The sequence below is a fragment of the Odontesthes bonariensis genome, chromosome 1, assembly GCF_027942865.1.
Source record: "Odontesthes bonariensis isolate fOdoBon6 chromosome 1, fOdoBon6.hap1, whole genome shotgun sequence".
In the NCBI taxonomy this organism is placed as follows: Eukaryota; Metazoa; Chordata; class Actinopteri; order Atheriniformes; family Atherinopsidae; genus Odontesthes; species Odontesthes bonariensis.
This window is the reverse complement of record NC_134506.1, coordinates 43,782,929-43,807,402: the sequence shown is the minus strand read 5'-3', so window position 1 is coordinate 43,807,402 and position 24,474 is coordinate 43,782,929. Positions and strand designations below refer to the sequence as shown.

General features: G+C 41.7%; 1 protein-coding gene across 2 annotated transcripts in view; it reads right to left on the bottom strand.

Moving 5' to 3' along the window:
* LOC142382236 (CD82 antigen-like) overlaps positions 1-24,474 on the bottom strand; it is a 37,213-nt gene that overhangs the window by 3,056 nt on the left and 9,683 nt on the right. Inside the window, exons 1-6 of one of the 2 annotated variants that reach the window (XM_075467873.1) lie at positions 19,790-19,890; positions 17,199-17,271; positions 10,884-10,956; positions 5,457-5,578; positions 3,010-3,084; positions 2,446-2,544 (exon numbers count right to left, since the gene is read on the bottom strand). In XM_075467873.1, coding sequence (XP_075323988.1) covers positions 2,446-2,544; positions 3,010-3,084; positions 5,457-5,578; positions 10,884-10,956; positions 17,199-17,271; positions 19,790-19,860 — 513 coding nt within the window. In that variant the 5' untranslated portion in view covers positions 19,861-19,890. Of the gene's footprint in view, positions 1-2,445; positions 2,545-3,009; positions 3,085-5,456; positions 5,579-10,883; positions 10,957-17,198; positions 17,272-19,789; positions 19,891-24,474 lie in introns of those variants that run through there. The other variant, XM_075467883.1, reaches the window with a different exon arrangement.

Sequence of the window (24,474 nt, the reverse complement as noted above, 5' to 3'; positions counted from 1 at the left end):
CTGAAATGAATCGGTTTCTTCTGGCTCCTCCTGGAGCTTCTAATGTGGGGAAGTCGCTTCCATGCAGGACCGAAACAAACTCCAAACCTGTGAATGGCTGCAGAAATGGGTTTAAATGATGATCAACGCGACTTAAATTGAACTATGTTCTACGTGTTATCTGCACTCTTCACTTTTTGATTACAATTAATTGAATTCCAATTGGCTTGAATTGGACTTTATTATCTAAGTCCCTTGAGATGACATTTGTTGTATTTGGCGCTATATAAATAAAAATTAATTGAATTCACTTTTAAATTAATTAATTAATTATTATTTTTAATGTTTTTATAATTATTATTTTTTTTTAATGATTTTATTGCCTTCTTGTGATTTTATGTTGCTGTAAAGCACTTTGAATTACCTTGTGTACGAATTGTGCTCTATAAATAAAATTGCCTTGCCTTACATGTCCTATGTTCTACGTTCTACATGTTCTGAATATGTTCTACATATTCTACGTTCTACATGTTCTGAATATGTTCTACATGTTCCACATGTTCTGAATATGTTCTACATGTTCTACATGTTCTGAATATGTTCTACATGTTCTACGTTCTACATGTTCTGAATATGTTCTACATGTTCCACATGTTCTGAATATGTTCTACATGTTCTACGTTCTACATGTTCTGAATATGTTCTACATGTTCTACGTTCTACATGTTCTGAATATGTTCTACATGTTCCACATGTTCTGAATATGTTCTACATGTTCTACGTTCTACATGTTCTGAATATGTTCTACATGTTCCACATGTTCTGAATATGTTCTACATGTTCTACGTTCTACATGTTCTGAATATGTTCTACATGTTCTACGTTCTACATGTTCTGAATATGTTCTACATGTTCTACATGTTCCACATGTTCTGAATATGTTCTACATTTTCTGAATATGTTCTACATGTTCTGAACAGGTTCTACATGTTCCACATGTTCTGAACATGTTCTACATGTTCTGAATATGTTCTACATTTTCTGAATATGTTCTACATGTTCTGAACATGTTCTACATGTTCTGAACATGTTCTACATGTTCTGAATATGTTCTACATGTTCTGAACATGTTCTACGTTCTACATGTTCTGAATATGTTCTACATGTTCTACGTTCTACATGTTCTACGTTCTACATGTTCCACATGTTCTGAATATGTTCTACATGTTCTGAATATGTTCTACATGTTCTGAACATGTTCTACATGTTCTGAACATGTTCTACATGTTCTGAATATGTTCTACATGTTCTGAACATGTTCTACATGTTCTGAACATGTTCTACATGTTCTGAATATGTTCTACATGTTCTGAACATGTTCTACATGTTCTACGTTCTACATGTTCCACATGTTCTGAATATGTTCTACATGTTCTGAATATGTTCTACATGTTCCACATGTTCTGAATATGTTCTACATGTTCTGAACATGTTCTACATGTTCTACGTTCTACATGTTCTGAACATGTTCTACATGTTCTACGTTCTACATGTTCTGAACATGTTCTACATGTTCTGAACATGTTCTACATGTTCTGAACATGTTCTACATGTTCTACGTTCTACATGTTCTACATGTTCTGAATATATTCTACATGTTCTGAATATGTTCTACATGTTCTACGTTCTACATGTTCTGAACATGTTCTACATGTTCTACGTTCTACATGTTCTGAATATGTTCTGAACATGTTCTACATGTTCTGAACATGTTCTACATGTTCTGAACATGTTCTACATGTTCTGAACATGTTCTACATGTTCTACGTTCTACATGTTCTACATGTTCTGAATATATTCTACATGTTCTGAATATGTTCTACATGTTCTATGTTCTACATGTTCTGAACATGTTCTACATGTTCTACGTTCTACATGTTCTGAACATGTTCTACATGTTCTACGTTCTACATGTTCTGAATATGTTCTGGATATTCAGAACATAGAACATGTAGAACACTCTGAACTTTTAGAACATAGAACACGTAGAACACATTCAGGACTTGTATCAGCTGCAGAATCCTGTCTGTTTCAGACTAATAAACGTCTTTAAATCTCTGCATTAAACAGACTTTTGATGGATCCTGTTGGTTCTCTGAACTCGGCCGCTTGTCTTTCTGCTGGTTCTGTATGAACTGAACTCATCTGGAATTTAATGGACTCTAACTGGACTGAATTGGACTGAAATATTTGTTGTGATTTGATGCTTTAAAAGTTAAACTGATCTGAATATATTAAATGTGATAAAGTGAGTTATTGGAGATCAGATTCCACTTTAGAGCCAAACAGCGAGAAAAACTTTGAACCATTTTCAGCCCCATCGGATGAGTTTGGGACGGTTTACTGATGGATCTGCTGAACAGAAGCAGATGAGCAGCATCTGATGGTGTTTCCGGCCGAACTCACATTCCTCTGGATGAAGTCCCAGGCCTGCTCGGTGGTGGAGTTGTTCCCGGGGTAGTTGTCCAGCACCTTGGCCACGATCTTGGACATCTCGTCGTTCATCTGAAGCACAGCGGGACGATAAAAGCTGGAGTTATGATGCACACACAGAGCTCCAGAGGAGATTTAATCTCTCTAGCTCAGGACATTTCTGGAAAAGATGGAACTGACGAGCTTGTTTGTTGTCTTTAGTTTACAGTGGAAATGTCTTCTGTTGGTCTTTTTTTTGTCTTATTCTGGACTTTATCGTGAATATGTTGCCATCTGATGAAGTGAATTTATCAGAATTTATCATTTGTCTTTTAATTTATAGCTTTAAATACTTAATATTGATTTAATAAAATGCGTCAGTCTGAGCACCAGGGGGCGCCAAAGCCCCGTTTCTACATCTGCTGGTTCTCATGTGTTCAACATGTGTGAACATCAACCAATCAGAGGATTCAAAGTGCTGATAGCGCAACACGCAGCTTCTGAAACCAAGACAAGAGACGAGCCGATGATGCGTGAACAGGAAGTGACATCACTCACCACATCCTTCTGGAAGTACATGAGGGCGCCAGCTGTTATCTGAGCGATCAGGATCAGCAGGAGGCAGGTGAAGTACTGAGGAAGAGGAGACATAAACACCTTCAGAACCAGGTGTGGATCTGCAGCTGGTCTCAACATCTGTGCAACACATCTGGACCAAAACACACCAGCACGGTTCATGATGGAGATGTGAGAAACTCTGACTAAAACTAGCTGTCCTTCCCCAGCGGAACTGGTTCAGTCTGCATTCCCACATGAGTCGGACCTGATGCGGCGCAGCCGTCTGCGACAGCGACGTGTTACTTTAGCGCCACATTCAACAACAAAACAGAACAAAACAAAACCCGGTAAAAGTAAGGAGAGAAGAAGAAAACACCACCAAGAAGCTAACATGGAGAGCGGGGAGGCCACCGTGTTCATGGTCTGCATGATGGTGATATTCATCATGGACGATCACATGGGGAGTCTAACATGGAGGCTGGCAGAGCTCACAGAGAGAGTCAGGAGACGAAGGATGGAGCGCAGGCCATACTTCTTGGTTTCATGAAGGAAGGAGAGCAGAGCGCCGCAGACAAAGGAGACCACGTGGAGGTTTAACTTATTAAACACGCCAAGGTTGTGTCCGTGTCGTATGAGGAAACATTTCAGCCTGACAACATGACAAGGGGCGGAGCTACCGACCACCAAGGGGCGGAGCTACCGACCACCAAACACCTCCGTCAGATCTGTTCCTATGGAAACCAGAACAGACCCAGGCTGTGTTCGAAACCGCATACTACATCCTGCATACTGCATACTTCCAGTAGTTTGAGTATGAGTAGTGACCTCATGATGCATACCCAACATTTCGGAGAATCTAGTATGCATCCGGGAACTTCTCGCTTACTCAAACTCGCATACTAACTCAAAAAGTTAGTATGAGTAGTATGAGTAGTAGGAGAAGTATGCGGTTTGGAACACAGCCCCAGCCTCGTCGGAGGAGCTGAAATGGTTCCAGGAACTGAGAGACGTGGTCCCTAGTTCCTCCATCATAAATCCTTTCATGAGGCATGAAACAAAGAACTTTACAGAAGCTTTAAAGGTCCAAAACAAAGAACTTTACAGAAGCTTTAAAGGTCCAAAACAAAGAACTTTACAGAACATTTAAAAAGGTCCAAAACAATGAACTTTACAGAAGCTTTAAAGGTCCAAAACAAAGAACTTTACAGAACCTTTAAAGGTCCAAAACAAAGAACTTTACAGAAGCTTTAAAGGTCCAAAACAAAGAACTTTACAGAACCTTTAAAAAGGTCCAAAACAAAGAACTTTACAGAACCTTTAAAGGTCCAAAACAAAGAACTTTACAGAACCTTTAAAGGTCCAAAACAAAGAACTTTACAGAACCTTTAAAGGTCCAAAACAAAGAACTTTACAGAACCTTTAAAAGGTCCAAAACAAAGAACTTTACAGAACCTTTAAAGGTCCAAAACAAAGAACTTTACAGAAGCTTTAAAGGTCCAAAACAAAGAACTTTACAGAACCTTTAAAAGGTCAAAACAAAGAACTTTACAGAACCTTTAAAAAGGTCCAAAACAAAGAACTTTACAGAAGCTTTAAAGGTCCAAAACAAAGAACTTTACAGAACCTTTAAAAGGTCAAAACAAAGAACTTTACAGAACCTTTAAAAGGTCAAAACAAAGAACTTTACAGAACCTTTAAAGGTCCAAAACAAAGAACTTTACAGAACCTTTAAAGGTCCAAAACAAAGAACTTTACAGAACCTTTAAAAGGTCAAAACAAAGAACTTTACAGAACCTTTAAAAAGGTCCAAAACAAAGAACTTTACAGAAGCTTTAAAGGTCCAAAACAAAGAACTTTACAGCAGCTTTAAAGGTCCAAACATTGTGTTTTCTCTCGTCTTATTAAAGGCAGACAAACCCGTCTTTATTCCAAATGATGATCTTAGGATGAACAGCTGCAGACTAACTGAAACAAACTGTATTTCTGACGCACAGCGGAGCTAAAAGTGGCTTTTCTGACCAGGGAATCACTCAGTGGGGTCACATGGCGCTGAGAGGATCGGATTATTGGATAAATTACAATCAGACTGAGCTGAGCAAGGGTAATTCTCCTCGGATATATGGCGGTGAATGAATGGAATCAGAGGCACAACCCAGTTATCTCGGGGTCTGAATCCCATCCGATCCAATTCTTAGTCAGATTAAGGTGTCTACATGCACTTAATAACTCAGTCTGATTGTAATTTAGCCAATAATCCGATCCTTTCAGAGCCATGTGACCCCACTGAGTGATAAACTGAACTTTAACTGTAGTTTATAATGCAGCGAGTGAGAAAAACTACCGACTGAAAGTGTCAAACAGAACCTGGACCATGAAATAAAACTCCTGCTTGACTCCGGTTTTCCCCTGAAAGTCTCGACCTGATGGTAAAACCCTTCCGGACTCACCAGGCCCAGCAGGCAGCGGTTCTCATAGATGGCACCCAGGCAGCCGACGAAGCCCATGAGCATGGAGAAGGCCCCGACGCCGATCAGGATGTAACAGGCCACCTTCACGGACGTGGAGTTATCTGAGCAGACACACAGAGTGGACAGCAGAGTTTAAGTTTTCCAAATGAGTCTAATTCGGCTGAGTTTTCAGATTATTTCCGGTTTTACTGCGAACAAAACAAAGCAGCGTGTAACAGATAAAGATAAAGAGTCGGTTCATGAAGTCTGACAGCAGATGGAAGGAAAGGAGATGATAAACGTGGCTCTGACGAGGAGCTTAACGGGACGTTTTCTGCAGTAATTTGATTTATTCTGAGTAAAAGTGCAGGAACGGCTCAGCTTTCAGGGCAGAGATCCACAAAGATCTGTCTGTGGAGTCAGCAGAAAACAGCAGTTTTTCACATTAAAGATGCTCCCCCCCCCCCCCCCGCCGGCTGTTTGTGGCCTGAAGGGACACCTGTGGGGGGGGGCAGGGGACCAGGACAGGAAGCTCCAACCCAGACGAGTTTATGGGGGACAGGAAGGCTACGGGGGAGGTGAAACTAAAGCCTCAGCATGGAAAAGCATGTTTCAGGTGGAATAAACCGACTTTTTACTGTAAGTTTATTTATTTATCTTTACCTTACCTAACTTTCTCTTTAACTTTCATCTTTAACTTTCTCTTTAACTTTCTCTTTAACTTTCATCTTCGCTTAAAGAAATAAGTGAAAATGATGAAAGAATCGTCTCATATTTCCACTCACCAATGATTGGCCGAGTGGTGATGAAAAACAACAAAAAGAACTGATGCGGATTGGTGTTACAGGATTACACGATTAATCGATTGAATAATTGATCGATTACTCGATTAAATGATTGATAAATTACTTGATTAAATAATTGATAGATTGCACGATTAATCGATTAAATGATTGATAGATTAGCTAAATAACTGTTTGCTGCATTTGGAGCACAGAAGTCGTCCTGATGTCAGACTTCACAGCCTGTGTTGTACATCTGTAACATTTCTGTTCCTTTAAATAAACTAACATCCGACAGAAAAGGACTTTAAAACGGTGAAAAATCAGGTGAAAACAGACCAAAGACGGTCACAGAAGGGATCTAAATGTAGGGTTTTATTTAATTTAATCTAAATGTGCGGTTTTATTTAATTTAATCTAAATGTAGGGTTTTATTTAATTTAATCTAAATGTACGGTTTTATTTTATTTAATCTAAATGTACGGTTTTATTTAATTTAATCTAAATGTTGGGTTTTATTTAATTTAATCTAAATGTACGGTTTTATTTAATTTAATCTAAATGTAGGGTTTTATTTAATTTAATCTAAATGTAGGGTTTTATTTAATTTAATCTAAATGTACGGTTTTATTTAATTTAATCTAAATGTACGGTTTTATTTTATTTAATCTAAATGTAGGGTTTTATTTAATTTAATCTAAATGTAGGGTTTTATTTAATTTAATCTAAATGTAGGGTTTTATTTAATTTAATCTAAATGTACGGTTTTATTTAATTTAATCTAAATGTAGGGTTTTATTTAATTTAATCTAAATGTAGGGTTTTATTTAATTTAATCTAAATGTAGGGTTTTATTTAATTTAATCTAAATGTACGGTTTTATTTAATTTAATCTAAATGTACGGTTTTATTTAATTTAATCTAAATGTAGGGTTTTATTTAATTTAATCTAAATGTAGGGTTTTATTTAATTTAATCTAAATGTAGGGTTTTATTTAATATAATCTAAATGTACGGTTTTATTTAATTTAATCTAAATGTAGGGTTTTATTTAATTTAATCTAAATGTAGGGTTTTATTTAATTTAATCTAAATGTAGGGTTTTATTTAATATAATCTAAATGTACGGTTTTATTTAATTTAATCTAAATGTAGGGTTTTATTTAATTTAATCTAAATGTAGGGTTTTATTTAATTTAATCTAAATGTAGGGTTTCATCCTGAGCAGCAGCATGAGAGCCAAAATCAGCTGGTTCTGGTTCTGGTTGTGACTCGGCGCTCAGCGTTGTGCAGACGGGCCGCAGCGGTCTGACTTCACCCCTCACATGATGCATCAGTCAGCTCACTGATTCGTTGCCATCGTCACCGCTTCAGTTCATAAAACGCTCCATTCAGCGGCGATACGTGTCATTTATGTGCAGGCACAAAGCTAAACTGTCCGCTGCGCGTTAACGCCCTGCGAGCGCATTCCCCGGCGCCGCGAACCCCCGACTCACGCCGTGCAGCCCCCCGGCCCCCCGGCCTCTGATCCTGGTGATGTAGTGATGAGTCACTGGGCTGATGTGATGCCTGCTGATGCTGGACACAGCACAGAGAGCCCAGTGTCTGAGGGAGGACACCTGCTGGGCGCACAAGCGTCCTCAGTGACGCTCGCCGCTCTGCTCCCGCTCCACCACACTCGCTCAGTGTCTGCCGCCACGCTTCTGCCTCACGCCTCGGTCAGTCAGGCGTCTCCCTGACACCGCTCGCCTCTTTCTCCTCTTCCTTTGTCACCGCCTGGCTGCCATAAACAGCTCGGAGGATCCTCAGAGTTTAGAGGGAAACTGCAGCAGCAGGCACAAAATGGCCGCCTCGCTACAAACCGAGTAAAAACCCGCTTCTCATTAACATTCTCACAGCTTTATGTGCTGTTATTCATCATGTGGAACATCTGGAATCTGAAACTTTTACCGACTTAACCTCTTAAATATCGCTTCTCTGACAGCGTGTCAGTAACGCTCCTGATCAATCTGTAACTGGTTTGATTAGGTTTGTATTACAATGAAGTAATAGTTTCCAAATGAAAGTGAACAGAATCGAATTGGTGGACGGTTCACTGGAATCAAATATCCGGCCTGGCAGCTCTGTTGGAATACGGTTCAACGGGTTCGTCCTCATTTTCCAACGATTTTACAGCATCAAACACACCAACAAAGTGTTCAGACGGCTGCTTTTTGTTGAAAAAAACACAACATTTCAAGTCAATTTCTTCAGATTTTTCAAAGCAACCCAGCAGAGAAGCTTTTATTCTGAAACACAGAGCCCACACTCTGCTGTAAACAGGTTAATTGGTCCTAATTGGTCCATGTGTGGGCTCAAACATTTCCACCATGAAACTAAAGTTCACCTGGATTCTCAACGAGAAAAAGCAGAAAATGTTATCCTTTCTCTCTTGAAGTTGTATTTGTTTGTTTCGAAGGAGACTTGATGCACATCAGGGTGATTGGACTGAACTTTATGAATCTTTTACGGTGCTTGTTGTCCCCTCTCTCCTGTCCTCTCAGCCCCCAGCTGGTCCAGGCAGATGGTTCCTGGTTCTGGTTCAGGTTCTGATGGAGGTTTCTTCCCGTTCAAAGGGAGTTTTTTCCTCCCACAGTCGCCTCGTGCAGCTCAGGACGGGGGATTGGATCAGAGAGAAGATTCAGTGCAATCTGTTGCTAAGCAACTTTTAAAAAAAATTAACTTTGTATAAATTGGTCGAATCTGAAATGTAATTAATTAGGGCTGGGCGAGTCAACTCGTTATTATCGCGTCAACTCATTAATTACTTAATGCCAATAAATATTTTATCGCGCATTAACGCAGGTTTTATTTATTTAAAAATTAAACAAAATTTTTTTGTGCCTTTCATGGAAAGTTCAGAGAGACAGGAAGCAGGGGGCAGAGAGAGGGGGAACAACATGCAGCACAGGGCCGTCTGGATACTGGACTCGACCCGGGGCCAGCTGCAGCGAGGACTATAGCCTCTGTACATGTGGATTTTGCGTACAAATGCGATTAATCGCGATTAATCAGGGAAATCATGTGATTAATTAGATTAAAAAGTTTAATCGTTGCCCAGCCCTATAATTAATTTAATTGGATTATGATTGTATTGCAATGAAATGGACTGAATCTTTGGCTTCAGATGACATTTGTTGTGCTTTGGCGCTTTATAAATTAAACTGAATCCTGCCAACCTTTTCAGATAAATGTATCTGAAGGTGCTAAATGTTGTAAATGAGGACACTGCAACACATCCAACAGCTGAAAAACACAGAACCTCAAGCCAACATGGATGGTGTTGGACCAGAACCAACCAGATGGCAAGTTGGTTGGACAATGTCACAGACAAGGGCTGTGTTCGAAACCGCATACTACTCCTACTACTCCTACTAACTTTTTCAGTTAGTATGCGAGTTTGAGTAAGCGAGAAGTTCCCGGATGCATACTAGATTCTCCGAAATGTTGGGTATGCATCATGAGGTTACTACTCATACTCAAACTACCCAAGATGCAACGTAACGTGACGTCGCCGATCGTCATTTCCTGTCAAAACGGCAGTTTCAAGCTAGCTACAACGAGGGTAGGTTCACTTCCTGTTTTCAAAACAAAAGCACCAATTGTATGGTAATGGCTTTCCCTATGATAAAAGGCAACGGGTATTTTATTTTGTGAAAATAACCGGAAGTGCGTCGCTCACTGCGGCTAGCTTTAGTAGCGCCGAATTCGTGGGAACAAAATTATAAACAGCCGGAATTTTGTCAGGTTTTCAACACGTTGGGGATCTAAACGACTACTTTCTCTCCTGAAAATGTTTCAAATGTTAATAAAGTTTACAGAGTTTAGAGCTTAGGGAAACATGCTTTTGAATACTTGTGTTTATTCCACCTTAGTTAGCTGTCGGCTGACGTCGTTCAAATTCAGGTTTACAATGTTTGGCTTTAATTTATGCATTTTGTCAGCTGGACTCTTACTCACTGACTCTACGAGTCTAAAGTGGTTCCTTCTTCATTAAAGGAGCTCAATGGATCCCATTTACAGCATCAGCAACGAGTTTAAAACAAGTTATTCTGCAGAAACAGATTTAATAGAGACGGACATTTAAATAAAATCCTTTAGATGTATATTAGTTTTATATGCTGGTTTCTTGGCAATAATATCTACAGTTTGTCGTATTTTAGTAGTTCAAACCGTGAAATCCAATCTGAAGAACCAACTGTGTGCTTCTTCTTGTTTCTCCCTCTTCATGCAAACACAAAGACTGCAGCCAGAACAAATGGAGCCACGATTCTGGCTCCATTTGTTCTTTAACTAGCTCCATTTCTTTGCTGGCTGCATGTCCTCCGCCAGAGGAAAAGAGTGTAAAACTCAATGAGTAAGAAATGCTTTGGGCCATTTGCTTTGTTTGTGGTTTAGTAATTGTCAAACCAAAGTCCTGCCAAGAAAGCTGTGGTTTGATCCCATCTGTGGGATCAAACCACATGAAAACTGCTTTTAAAAATATACAAAATGCAAACAAACGGGAACACAAGAAGCTGTTATGAACTTAACGTGAGCGCGGGACGTTTCACTCTGTTGGTTCCTCAGTTTCACCAATTTAAAGGCGTTAAACTCGATCACTTACTGAGCACGACGATGAAGCTCTGATTGTCCAGGAGGAGCCACAGTCCGAAGCCCAGGATCACGACCCCGAACAGCTGGAGGATCAACAGAAGCTCGTTAGATTAACCGTGTGCGTGCAGAAAACTGTGACAGAATTAAAACTGGAGAACTGAATAATGGAACTCCAGATATTTGAACTTCACGAGATGGGTTCAACCGAGATACATTTACATTCATCATATTTCCATTTTCATTCAGAAAACTGTTAAAAATGCTACATTACAACAGCAGCAGGATTATGAGCAGCAGCTACATTAGCTGAAACAAGCTAACGTTAGCTGAAACGAGCCAATGTTAGAATGTTTCAGCCAACATTAGCTTGTTTCAGCTAATGTTAGCCAACTATTAGACTCTGAACACACAAACACAACACCATCTGTTCCTTTTTATTCCCCTTTGGTCATGAATTTGCAACAAACATCCACATTTTAAGTGGTACAAGTTCAAAATATAATATCCATAAAACGTTAGCTAAAACAAGCTAACATTAGCTGAAACGAACTGTTAGAATGTAACATTAGCTGAAACTAGCTAACGTTAGCTGAAACGAGCTAATGTTAGAATGTTTCAGCTAACGTTAGCTAACTATTAGACTCTGAACGCACAAACACAAAACCATCTGTTCATTTTTATTCCCCTTTGGTCATGAATTTGCTACAAACATCCATAATTTAAGTGGTACAAGTTCAAAGTTCTGCTTAAGTGGCTCTCAATTCTTACAAATGATTAATAGATGTGGACTACAGGTGGAAATTAGCAAATGTTGCTACGACCTGTCACAAGGCATCTCTTCTCTCAAGATTAATGCTTTTGTGCATTGTCCCTGTTTTAAATGAATAAATAAAATAAAATAAATGTGCCTGATTAAAACATATTATGTAAAATGAATAGTCTTATACTTTATATCACTTCCATCATGTTAATGACGGGTGTCTAAAGATCCTTGAGCATCCAGTCTTTGGTTTCCTGGTTACAACAACAACACAGATACACTGCGGTATCGACTCGACACTAAAGTATTTGCTCTCACATGCCTACATGCTGTGTGGGGGGTGGTGCTGATCGGGTGGTGCAAACAGGAGGGAAAGTGAAACTCGTAACCACAGAAAAATGATCGAAAGCCGCACAACTTCAAAATAGTGAAAAGTTTTCTTACAGATCACGAGTTAAAATATCAGTTTGATCTTATTTTACTTTCGTTTAGACTGGAAGAGAAACAGGAAGCTTTGAAGTTGAATTCACACACAACAAAGATATTTTATCAGCCTGGTGGAGTCTGAACACTCAGCATCAGCTTTAAGGGAACCACTTTGGACACGTTCCAATTATAAAAGCTCCTAAAATCTTATTATTTCTGCAGCATCAATGATCAGGATTTTTAAAAAAGGAGTGATCCCAGAAGAGAAGCAAGAATAAATGCAGGAAAACACGGCTGAACAGGGCAGAATCAGAGCAAAAAGGGAAAAAATGTGCAAAGAGTTGAACATTTATTCAAAGCATTCAAGCGTTGTTGATGAGAAATTACATTTTTCCTTATTAAAGCTGCTCGTATGAGAAGGTCACCACGAATACTTTTCTTCTTTAAATGGGAGGAGACCTGATGGAACCAATTATACTTTAGATCGAGAGATTTGTTCCGTAGTTAAAGTTAAGAGTTTATTTTCATATGAACAGCTTTGATGTGTTTATTTTTTACTAAAAAGTGAAGTTAAAAACTCCTGATCAGCTTCATTTCTTTATGTTTTATATGAAAACAGGAAACAGCTGCAGAGATTCACTGAAACATGTTCTAACATGAACATAAACCCAGAATCTGAGGCAGAACCAGAGTTATTTCAGTTCTGAGCAGCTTTAAAGTGAATATCTGCTCTGAGCTCCTTTCTCCTCCAGCACAGCCTGAACCCTCTCAGACAGCTTTCTGTCCTTTCTTTAAGGAGTCTTCAGGAATAGTTCTCCAGGCTTCTTGAAGGACATCCCAAAGCTCTTCTTTGGATGTGGGCTGCCTTTTGTTGCGTTCTCTGCCAACATGATCCCACACTGCTTCAGTAATGTTGAGCTCCGGGCTCTGGGGAGGATTCATCCCTCCATCAGACCTGCTGCCACTGATTTTCAGCCCACTTCTTGTGTCCTTTGGCACAGCTCAGCCTTTTCTCCCTGTTTCCCTTCCTTAAGAACGGCTTCCTGACAGCCACCCTTCCATGGAGCCCATTTCTGATGAGGCTTGGGCCAACAGCAGATGGATCAGCTGAAGGTCCAGATGCATCTCTCAGCTCCTGTGTCAGGTCTTTGGTGGATGTTTTCCTCTTTCTTAAGGACATCACTTTCAGATCCTGTTCATCTGCTGGAGATAGTTCTTTAGGCCTGACACTTCTTCTTCTGTCCTCCACTTGTCCAGTTTCCTCAGATGTTTTAAGGACACGCTGCACACCATGCTGAGATATGCCAAGTTTTCAGCTAACAGCTCTTTGGGAGTCACCTTGTTGCTGCAGAAATCCTGTTTTCTGTCTGTCACACTGTGTTATCTTTGCTGTTTTTCACACATGCAGCTAAAGAAATGGCAACAAATCTTAATTCCAGTCTAAAACCCACAAAGAGCTTCTAGATTATTCATTTCTGGTGGCATAAAACACTTTAATCATTTCATTTATATTAATTGTTCCATAATTAGATTATATCTTATATTCATTTTTTAAGCTTTAAATTGAATTTTATTTACTTTTTCTTGATGTTTAATAACATACAATTCTTATCATTGTCTATTTTTTTCCTACTTTTAGACGTGATAACATTCATTTTTTTGGGATTAGGATTTTTTTTAAACTGAATTTCTTATATTAATTTGACTCTTTTGGTAACTGAAAGCAGTTTTAAACGTAAATGTACAATAAAGTTGAAACTATGAAGCTGTTTTTCACAGATGCAGCTAAAGAAATGGGAACAAATGATGCGTCTCTGTGACACATCATTTTGTTTTAATTTTAAAAAGGTTTTTAAATTTAAATAACTTCACATTTTTGTTAAATAAACAGGATTTATTCATGTTTCTCCTTACATTTCATTATGCAAATAAGGGAGGTGTCTTATAGTAACATTTACTGGTATGTTCCTTTATTTATTGAACGATGTAAATAGTTTTGTTTTAACTTCTCTATAAAAATGACTTCTGCTGCTAAAACTTCCCATTAGTTTATCTTTAGTTTATCCTGTAAGTGTGAGAAATAAGAAACCAGTTAGTTTAACCTGAGAACGTGCTCACAGTTTGAGTTGTTACTCTGAAGTAGTAAACAATCCCAGAAGTGTTGCGCTCCAACAAGCCGGAACAAACAGTTCAGAAGAAAATAATTCATGCAAATGATCTGAAAGCTCCCACCAGCCTGCAGCCCACAGCAAACACGGCTCTGAACTCATTGTAAATGAGCAGAAACACACAGAGTCGGTCTGTCTTCCAGGCTGCTGAGAAGCTCTGATTCTCACAGATGGGAGGAAACGGGTTTCACCCGGTAACTGGGCCACAAACACCTCATCTGCGCTGCAATTAAAACGCCGACAAAGGACGAGAGCATGAAGAAACGGCCAAATTCTACTTCGTTCAAGCTGTGAGACGACAAAGAAAAATCCTCCCATCAACAGTTTGAAGACTTTTAAAGCAGAAATCTGACTTTTACAATGAAAAACTGAGACAAAACACAGGAGCAGTGAGTGAGAAAGTAGGGCTGTGTTAGTAACCGCATACTTCTCCTACTACTCATACTAACTTTTTGAGTTAGTATGCGAGTTTGAGTAAGCGAGAAGTTCCCGGATGCATACTAGATTCTCTGAAATGTTGGGTATGCATCATGAGGTTACTACTCATACTCAAACTACCCAAGATGCAACGTAACGTGACGTCGCCGATCGTCATTTCCTGTCAAAACGGCAGTTTCAAGCTAGCTACAACGAGGGTAGGTTCACTTCCTGTTTTCAAAACAAAAGCACCAATTGTATCGTAATGGCTTTCCCTATGATAAAAGGCAACGGGTATTTTATTTTGTGAAAATAACCGGAAGTGCGTTAGCTCACTGCGGCTAGTTTTAGTAGCGCCGAATTCGTGGGAACAAAATTGTAAACAGCCGGTATTTTGTCAGGTTTTCAACACGTTGGGGATCTAAACGACTACTTTCTCGCCTGAAAATGTTTCAAATGTTGCTAAAGTTTACAGAGTTTAGAGCTTAAGAGAAATCAGCTTCAGGCCGGCTGATTTCGGCTCGGGCAGGAGCGAAATGCATTGTGGGTAAACGCTCTGCATACTGTCTGATCGATGAGAATGCAGTATGCAGTTTCCAGCAGCTGGTAGCAGCAGTGAGAAACTAAGTGAACCCCTGATCCAGCAGCTGGTAGCAGCAGTGAGAAACTAAGTGAACCCCTGATCCAGCAGCTGGTAGCAGCAGTGAGAAACTAAGTGAACCCCTGATCCAGCAGCTGGTAGCAGCAGTGAGAAACTAAGTGAACCCCTGATCCAGCAGCTGGTAGCAGCAGTGAGAAACTAAGTGAACCCCTGATCCAGCAGCAAACTGACAGAACTTCTGCTTTCATAGAGCTGCTCACACTGACTGATGATCAATTAATCAGAGCATTGATCAGCTGCTTCTGACCCTGTGAGTTCCTGTGGAAGCAAGAAGGGTTCACTTAGTTTTTCACACTCTGCTTCTGTGTTTTGTCTCAGTTTTTGTTCCATTATTTAACGTTATTAAACATTTTAAATCTTATAAATTCTATATATTTAAACCGAGTTGCTCCTAAATTAGCGGAATGCCGTTTTATTTCCAGCTTTCTGCTTTTAAGCTCGCAGCCGTGAGTTACACCGAGTCGCCTCGTAGAACGCCTGGTTCTGCCTCGCGCTTGGGACCCTCGCGACTCTCGGGACTCGGCATCGGACCAAAGGGACGCTCCTCAGCTGGGCCACTTGTTTCTTGGACTGATGTGGAATCTAACTTTGGGATCATGATTGTACGACAGTGAATTGGACTCCAACTGAACCGGACCGGATCTTTGAATCCTCTTTGATTCCTTCTGTTCTGATCCGACCTTTATAAATAAAACTGAATCTCAGTTAATTATAACGTCCATTGTGCCAGTATTTGGGCTCCTGCCTTCGTTCACCACATGTTGCTGTAAGTGAATTCTTGTGGTGCTCAGAGGCTCGTCTGGTATTCTGGATCTTCCACCGCTTGGTTTTCCCTCCGGATCTGTGACTCAGATCCTTCAGGCTTCTGTTGGGGCCATTTAAACAACTTCTAGGCAGAGGCTTTGTGATCCTGGGCAACGATTAAAATGTTTAATCTAATTAATCACATGATTTCCCTGATTAATCTCGATTAATCGCATTTGTACGCAGAATCCAAAAATGAATCCAAAAGTAGTGTATAGCTTTTAGCATTTAGTTTTATTTTAAATGTGCTGCCATATGAATGAAAGTGCCATAACATTTGTTGTGCAAACACACTTTTAACATCAGCATCTTTCTGTAGTTTTTATGTAGAAGCCTCGCTCCACTGTCTGTTTCCTTGAATGACTTGCTGCTATCAGTTGTGTGTTTTGCCTTTAAGTGATATTTTAGACTGGAACTACTACGCTGAGAAGACAATTCAACTTGGCAGTGTTTACAGATGACTTTGGTTCTGTCGACTCCGCCGTCTGGAAGAACTTTAAGATGAAAATGGCCGAGTAAAAGTTCCGTACCCTTCTCCATGTTTGGTGGATCCGCCGATTACTTTCTTTTCATGTTCCACAGCAGACAGCAACAGACTTTTACAAAATAAAAGCCTGTGAGCAAGATACTTTTACAAAATAAAAGCCTGTGAGCAAGATACTTTTACAAAATAAAAGCCTGTGAGCAGCAGACTTTTACAGAATAAAAGCCTGTGAGCAACACACTTTTACAAAATAAAAGCATGTGAGTAACAGACTTTTACAATTATAAAATCTTTATCGCGTTAACTCGCCCAGCCCTAAAAATCAAAATACTACGAAAACACACGAGTTTATGGATCTTAAAATGAACGTTGACATTTTTAAAAGCAGGAGCTTCTGTTTTCTGTCTGTTAGAAAACTCAATGAAGCAACTAAATATTCAGAAAACTGTAATTCATGACTGATATGAAACAAAGGTGTAAAAGCACATGTTGACCCGTGTTTCTGGGACGGATTCAACAACATTCGGTGAGTTTTCTCAGTTCTTCTTCTGTGGTATTAAGCTACGTTTTCCCTGTGACTGTGCAGAAAAAGGTTGAATACTCACAAAGAAGATGAGGTTGAAGAGGAACAGGAAGTACTTGCTCGTTGTCACGCAGCCTTTCCCCATGATGCTGTTTCTGCAGACAGGAAACACAGACTCAGAACAGACTCGGACCACCTGAGAAACGGCTCTGAGCTCCTGTTGGCACAGATCTGCTCCGGGATGAGCTTAATGTGAACAAGTGGTGACAGATGCTGGGAGAGCTGCAGATCTCTGTGCTTAAGCTGGCCTGGATCATCATGATCAGGACCGGGGGGCTCAAATCTGCAGGATTACCCCCACAGAGGCAGCTCAGTCTGTGGGTCTGTGGAGGAGGGGGATGCCTATCTGAGACCCCGCCTCCCTAATCTGCCCCGGATCAGCAGCCGTCTGCAGCAGAACCTGCAGATTCAAACCGTTCCAGCTTTCAGGGTTCTTACAGTTCTTACGGTTTCCTCTCAGGAGTTAAAGGTGCTCACCTGCAGAAAGGAAGATAAGTTCTGAAAGCTCAGCTGTGCAACACAACTCAGAAGGAACACGTTTCAACATGAGATCTGGACCTCGACCAAAATTAATTTATGAGATCTCAGGCAGTCAGATTCCAAAGGAGCGGCCAAGAAACCCACGTTTCTGCTCTGCTGTCGAACCTCTCATCAAATAAAATAAATACAAGAAATAAATCAATCAGCATAGATCAGCTCAGTGCAGAACCAGCTGCAGAACCAGCTGCAGAACCAGCTGTGCAGAACCAGCTGCAGAACCAGCTGTGCATAACCAGCTGCATAACCAGCTGTGCATAACCAGCTGTGCAGAACCAGCTGCAGAACCAGCTGTGCATAACCAGCTGAGCAGAACCAGCTGTGCATAACCAGCTGAGCAGAACCAGCTGAGCAGAACCAGCTGTGCATAACCAGCTGAGCAGAACCAGCTGTGCATAACCAGCTGAGCAGAACCAGCTGAGCAGAACCAGCTGTGCATAACCAGCTGAGCAGAACCAGCTGTGCATAACCAGCTGAGCAGAACCAGCTGTGCAGAACCAGCTGAGCAGAACCAGCTGAGCAGAACCAGCTGTGCATAACCAGCTGAGCAGAACCAGCTGTGCAGAACCAGCTGCAGAACCAGCTGTGCATAACCAGCTGTGCATAACCAGCTGTGCATAACCAGCTGTGCAGAACCAGCTGCAGAACCAGCTGTGCAGAACCAGCTGTGCATAACCAGCTGTGCATAACCAGCTGTGCATAACCAGCTGTGCAGAACCAGCTGCAGAACCAGCTGTGCAGAACCAGCTGAGCAGAACCAGCTGCAGAACCAGCTGTGCATAACCAGCTGAGCAGAACCAGCTGTGCATAACCAGCTGTGCATAACCAGCTGTGCAGAACCAGCTGTGCAGAACCAGCTGTGCATAACCAGCTGAGCAGAACCAGCTGTGCATAACCAGCTGTGCATAACCAGCTGTGCATAACCAGCTGTGCAGAACCAGCCGTGCAGAACCAGCCGTGCAGAACCAGCTGTGCAGAACCAGCTGCAGAACCAGCCGTGCAGAACCAGCTGTGCATAACCAGCTGTGCAGAACCAGCCGTGGAGAACCAGCTGCAGAACCAGCCGTGCAGAACCAGGCGTGCAGAACCAGCCGTGCAGAACCAGCCGTGCAGAAACAGCTGTGCAGAAACAGCTAACGCAGGTAAACACAGCTAACGGAGGTAAACAGAGCTAACCAAGGTAAACACAGCTAACGCAGGTAAACACAGCTAAAGCAGGTAAACACAGCTAAAGCAGGTAAATACAGCTAACGGAGGTAAACACAGCTAACGCAGGTAAACACAGCTAAAGCAGGTAAACACAGCTAACGGAGGTAAACACAACTAACGTACGTAAACACAGCTAACGGAGGTAAACTCAGCTAACGGAGGTAAACACAGCTAACGTACGTAAACACAGCTAACGGAGGTAAACTCAGCTAATGCAGGTAAACACACATAACGTCTGTAAACACAGCTAACGTACGTAAACTCAGATAACGCAGGTAAACACAGCTAATGCAGGTAAACTCAGTTAACGCAGGTAAACTCAGCTAACGCAGGTAAACACAGCTAACCCAGGTAAACACAGCTAACGCAGGAAAACACAGCTAACGCAGGTAAACACAGCTAACGCAGGTAAACTCAGCTAACGCAGGTAAACACAGCTAACGCAGGTAAACTCAGCTAACGCAGGTAAACACAGCTAACGCAGGAAAACACAGCTAACGCAGGAAAACACAGATAATGCAGGTAAACTCAGCTAACGCAGGTAAACACAGCTAATGCAGGTAAACACAGCTAACGTACGTAAACACAGCTAACGCAGGTAAACACAGCTAACGCAGGTAAACACAGCTAATGCAGGTAAACACAGCTAGCTACCGCAGGTAAACTCAGCTAACGCAGGTAAACACAGCTAACGGAGGTAAACACAGCTAACGCAGGTAAACACAGCTAACATACATGAACACAGCTAATGCAGGTAAACACAGCTAACATACATAAACGCAGCTAACGCAGGTAAACATAGCTAACGCAGGTAAACACAGCTAACACAGGTAAACACAGCTAACGTACGAACAGACAGAAACTAACCCTTCACCAACGTCCTGCTGCAGCCTCGATGGTTGAACCTCTGGAGCTCTTTGACTCCAGTTCAAACTCATTTAATTCCACAGTTCTGTCAGAGACCTTTGGAAACCTGACCCAAAGGGCGGAGTTGAGCACTTTCTAAAACTCCACCCTGAAAACAAAGAGGTAAACCAACAGGTTTTTTGACCAAAGCCCGTCTCACCCTCGATAAGAGCTCAGAAAACTGTGCCGACCTGTTCAAATAGTTTAAAAACATGCTGTTAAACTGCTTACAAGTGGAAACCTAATCTGAAGGAGGAAGTGGAGCCGACCGGGTTACTTCACCACAAATACACCCCCCGTGTGATCAATGAGTTATGGAAAATCCAACCCGACCTGAATGCACCGCGCTCCACGCAGTAATGTGCTTCAGAGTCCAATAAATCCATGAAAATCTGGGTGAAATATGGAGGTCCCGCTCGATGTTTGTTGCTGGCAGAGGCCCTGCAGCCGACCCACTTTCCCATCGCTGTAAATGGGTTACTGTCACAGCCCAGACTGTGTGGGGGGGGCAGCAGGGGTGGCAGGGGGCAACAATATGCAACAATATGCAACAACATGCAGTGGGAAAGATATGTTGGCAAACCATGGCAGGAAAGCCAGATGGAAGCTGTTTTACAGAGTTTAACACAGACCAGGTCTGACTCTGCTCAGCGGGTCCACGATGAACTATGAGCTCCGTTTTCAGGCTCAAACCTGAGCAGGATGGCAGGAAGTCGGGGCTTTTATTTAGGGCAACAGCTCAACTTTTTAACCACAGACCTCATGACTTTCTGTTTTCACAGAATAGACTGAAACAGCTTCACACCGAAGCTTTCAAACCAACCCAAACACAAACCAAACACAACCCAAACCCAAACCAAACACAAACACAAACACAAACCAAACACAAACCCAAACCCAAACAAAACCAAACCCAAACACAAACCCAAACCAAACACAACCCAAACACAAACCCAAACCAAACACAACCCAAACACAAACACAAACCAAACACAAACACAAACACAAACCCAAACCCAAACACAACCCAAACCCAAACACAACCCAAACACAAACACAAACCCAAACACAAACCCAAAACCAAACACAAACACAAACACAAACCCAAACCAAACACAACCCAAACACAAACACAAACCAAACCCAAACACAAACCAAACACAAACACAAACACAAACCCAAACCCAAACCCAAACACAACCCAAACACAACCCAAACACAAACACAAACCAAACCCAAACACAAACCAAACACAACCCAAACACAAACCCAAACCAAACACAACCCAAACACAAACCAAACACAAACACAAACCAAACACAAACCAAACACAAACACAAACCCAAACCAAACACAAACCCAAACCCAAACACAACCCAAACACAAACCAAACACAAACCAAACACAAACACAAACACAAACCCAAACCCAAACACAACCCAAACACAAACCAAACACAAACCAAACACAAACACAAACACAAACCCAAACCCAACCCAAACACAAACCAAACACAACCCAAACACAAACCCAAACCAAACACAAACCCAAACCAAACACAAACACAAATACAACTCAAACCCAAACCAAACACAATCCAAACACAAACCCAAACACAATCCAAACCAAACACAACCCAAACACAAACCAAACAAATACAAACCAAACACAACCCAAACACAAACCAAACACAAACCAAACACAACCCAAACCAAACCAAACACAACCCAAACACAAACACAAACCCAAAACAAACACAAACCCAAACCAAACACAACCCAAACACAAACCAAACACAACCCTCAGACTGGAGACAAGAGGTGGAAAAATAGCCTCTGAATGAGAGTATTTACACAAGAAGCCGTTTCAGTTTCATTTCTGTGGAGAAAGTCTTCAAAAAAATGCAGGAATCTTTTCATAGAGTGAACATTTTCATCATCTTACTGTGAAACTAAAGTCTCCTGATGTGGAACTCGGTGAAAAACTAAAGTCTCCTGATGTGGAACTCGGTGAAAAACTAAAGTCTCCTGATGTGGAACTCAGTGAAAAACTAAAGTCTCCTGATGTGGAACTCGGTGAAAAACTAAAGTCTCCTGATGTGGAACTCAGTGAAAAACTAAAGTCTCCTGATGTGGAACTTGGTGAAACTAAAGTCTCCTGAGAGCACATGATGGTGCCTCCGTGGCTGGAGGCTGTAAACATGACAAAGCTTTTATGGCGGAGCAGAAAAGAATCAAAAGCAGGTCGTGAAACAAAAGGCTGCGTTAAATTTAGAAGCAGCACGGAGCCACAATGCGCTGCAGCTGCTGAACGAGGAGCAGAAGAAGAAGAACAACATGAGGTTCTGGTTAAAGCATCAAACCAAAGCAGAAGAGGCTTCGCAGCATTTCTGCTCGCACACACCAACAAACACCGAGGAGGAGCAGAAGCTTCGGTTCTGACCCAGTTCACACAGACTGGAACTGGGTCGGCTGTCTCTAAACGGCCTCAAGAGTCCCGGTCAGAACCGAGAGCCACCAACTACAGCTGTCCCAAACGATTATTTTTCAAACGATTAATCTAGAGATTATTTTTTCGATTAGTCGACTAATCTAACGATTAATCTAACGATTGAGGCTCAACTTAAAAAATGATTTATTTAATTTAAATTGTCATCTTTTAATGCGTGTTTACTACTTGGAACTGGTTGCTACTAGATCGTGGAATTTCGACAGTCAACAGGTAGACTAGAACTACATAATGGCAGAGTATAAAATCCACCGTCCGGTGTTAGCAAATAGATAACACAGAAGAAACATGTCGGGACTGGTAGCGCCAACAGCTTTAAACTAGGAAAACACGGGACCTGTTCTAGTCGTAATTAAAAGACGTAAATTTTACGCCTGGAATATAACTAGACAACAACTCAACAGTCTAACGTTTTGCTGCCATCCTGACATAACCATTTCAGCTCCTTCTCCGAGGTCGGGTCTTTTCATGGTTCTTTAGAACGCATCTGACGGAGGTGTGTGGTGGTTGGTAGCTCCGCCCCTTGGTGGTCAGTAGCTCCGCCCCTTGTCATGCTGTCACGGCTGAAATGTTTCCTCATACAACACGGACACAACCGGCGGGTGTTTAATAAGTTAAACCTCCACGTGGTCTCCTTTGTCTGCGGCGCTCTGCTCTCCTTCCTTCATGAAATGAAAAAGTATGGCCTGCGCTCCATCCTTCGTCTCCTGACTCTCTCTGTGAGCTCTTCCAGCCTCCATGTTAGACGCCCGATGTGATCGTCCATGATTAATATCACCATCATGCAGACCATGAACACGGTGGCCTCCCCGCTCTCCATGTTAGCTTCTTGGTGGCGTTTTTTCTTCTCTCCTTACTTTTAACGGTTTTGTTTTGTTTTGTTGTTGAATGTGGTGCTAAACGGCTAACGTAACACGTCACTGTCGCAGACGGCTGTGCGCGGCGCATCAGTCCCGACTCATGTGCGAATGCAGACTGAAACAGTTCCGCTGGGTATGGACTGTTATCAGAACGAACTTCGAGTAGGACAGTTCTGATAATTGCGTTCTTAGAACGGCTCTGTCCGAAAGCAGCTATAGAGCTCCAGGGTGCTTTCGTTTCAAGTGTTCGTGCATCGCTGATGTACTGCTGTGGTACGCCAAAATTACATTTGCATATTCTGCAAACACCCACATTGTTAGCAGCGTTAAGGATGAAAAATTCCCAGACTTTGGAAGACCGTGTGCGTGTTTCTTTAGCTATATGCTCTTCAGTGCTCCCACTACTGCTTGCCGCTGCCATCGTTGTGAATTCTTCTTCTTCCGTTTTAAACTAAGGCGTCTACACCGATTGGCGACTCTGGTGCATATTTACTGCCACCGCTGGACTGGAGTGAGAGTTCATCTAGTAGGTCGTTTGGAACGGGGACTTCAACCAAAAAAACTAATTATTTGAGACGCATCGACGCGAATTATTCATGTCGATGAATTTATGACATCGAATAAGTCGAATACGTCGACTATTTGACCCAGCTCTACCACCAACAGAGGCTTCTTCATGAGGAGTCACTGTTCATGTGGTCCAACGCCATGTTCAGCTGCAGGTTCTGGCTCAGCTGCAGGTTCTGGCTCAGTTACAGGTTCTGGCTCAGTTATAGGTTCTGGCTCAGTTGCAGGTTCTGGCTCAGTTACAGGTTCTGGCTCAGCTGCAGGTTCTGGCTCAGTTTAAGGTTCTGGCTCAGTTTCCTGAACAGCTAACCTGCTGCTGCAGGTTCATCAGACCCAACATCAGCTCAGCCGTCTTTCATGTCTGATCTGGTTCTTGTTGTTCTTTTTCTTCTTCTTGTTGTTCTTGTTGTTTTTGTTCTTCACGTCTCCTTCTTCTTCTTCTGTTTACGTCTCCTTCTTTCTCCTCCGAGAGGCACAACAACACACAGCTCAGCAGCTCTGAATGACGCATCAATAGAGAGCAGGTTTCTCCAATCAGCACCTTGGTTCTGTTTGTTCTGGTTGTTCTCAGCCTCCTGCTTTCTCCTGTGGTTCTGTTAGTATGAACAGTGGGTTTCTGGGCCGACAGAACATCAACCTCACAGATTGTCATGTAAAAGTCACAAAGGGCTAGTCAGCAGTTATGGTATTTCCTCAGCTTGAGGAGCCCTG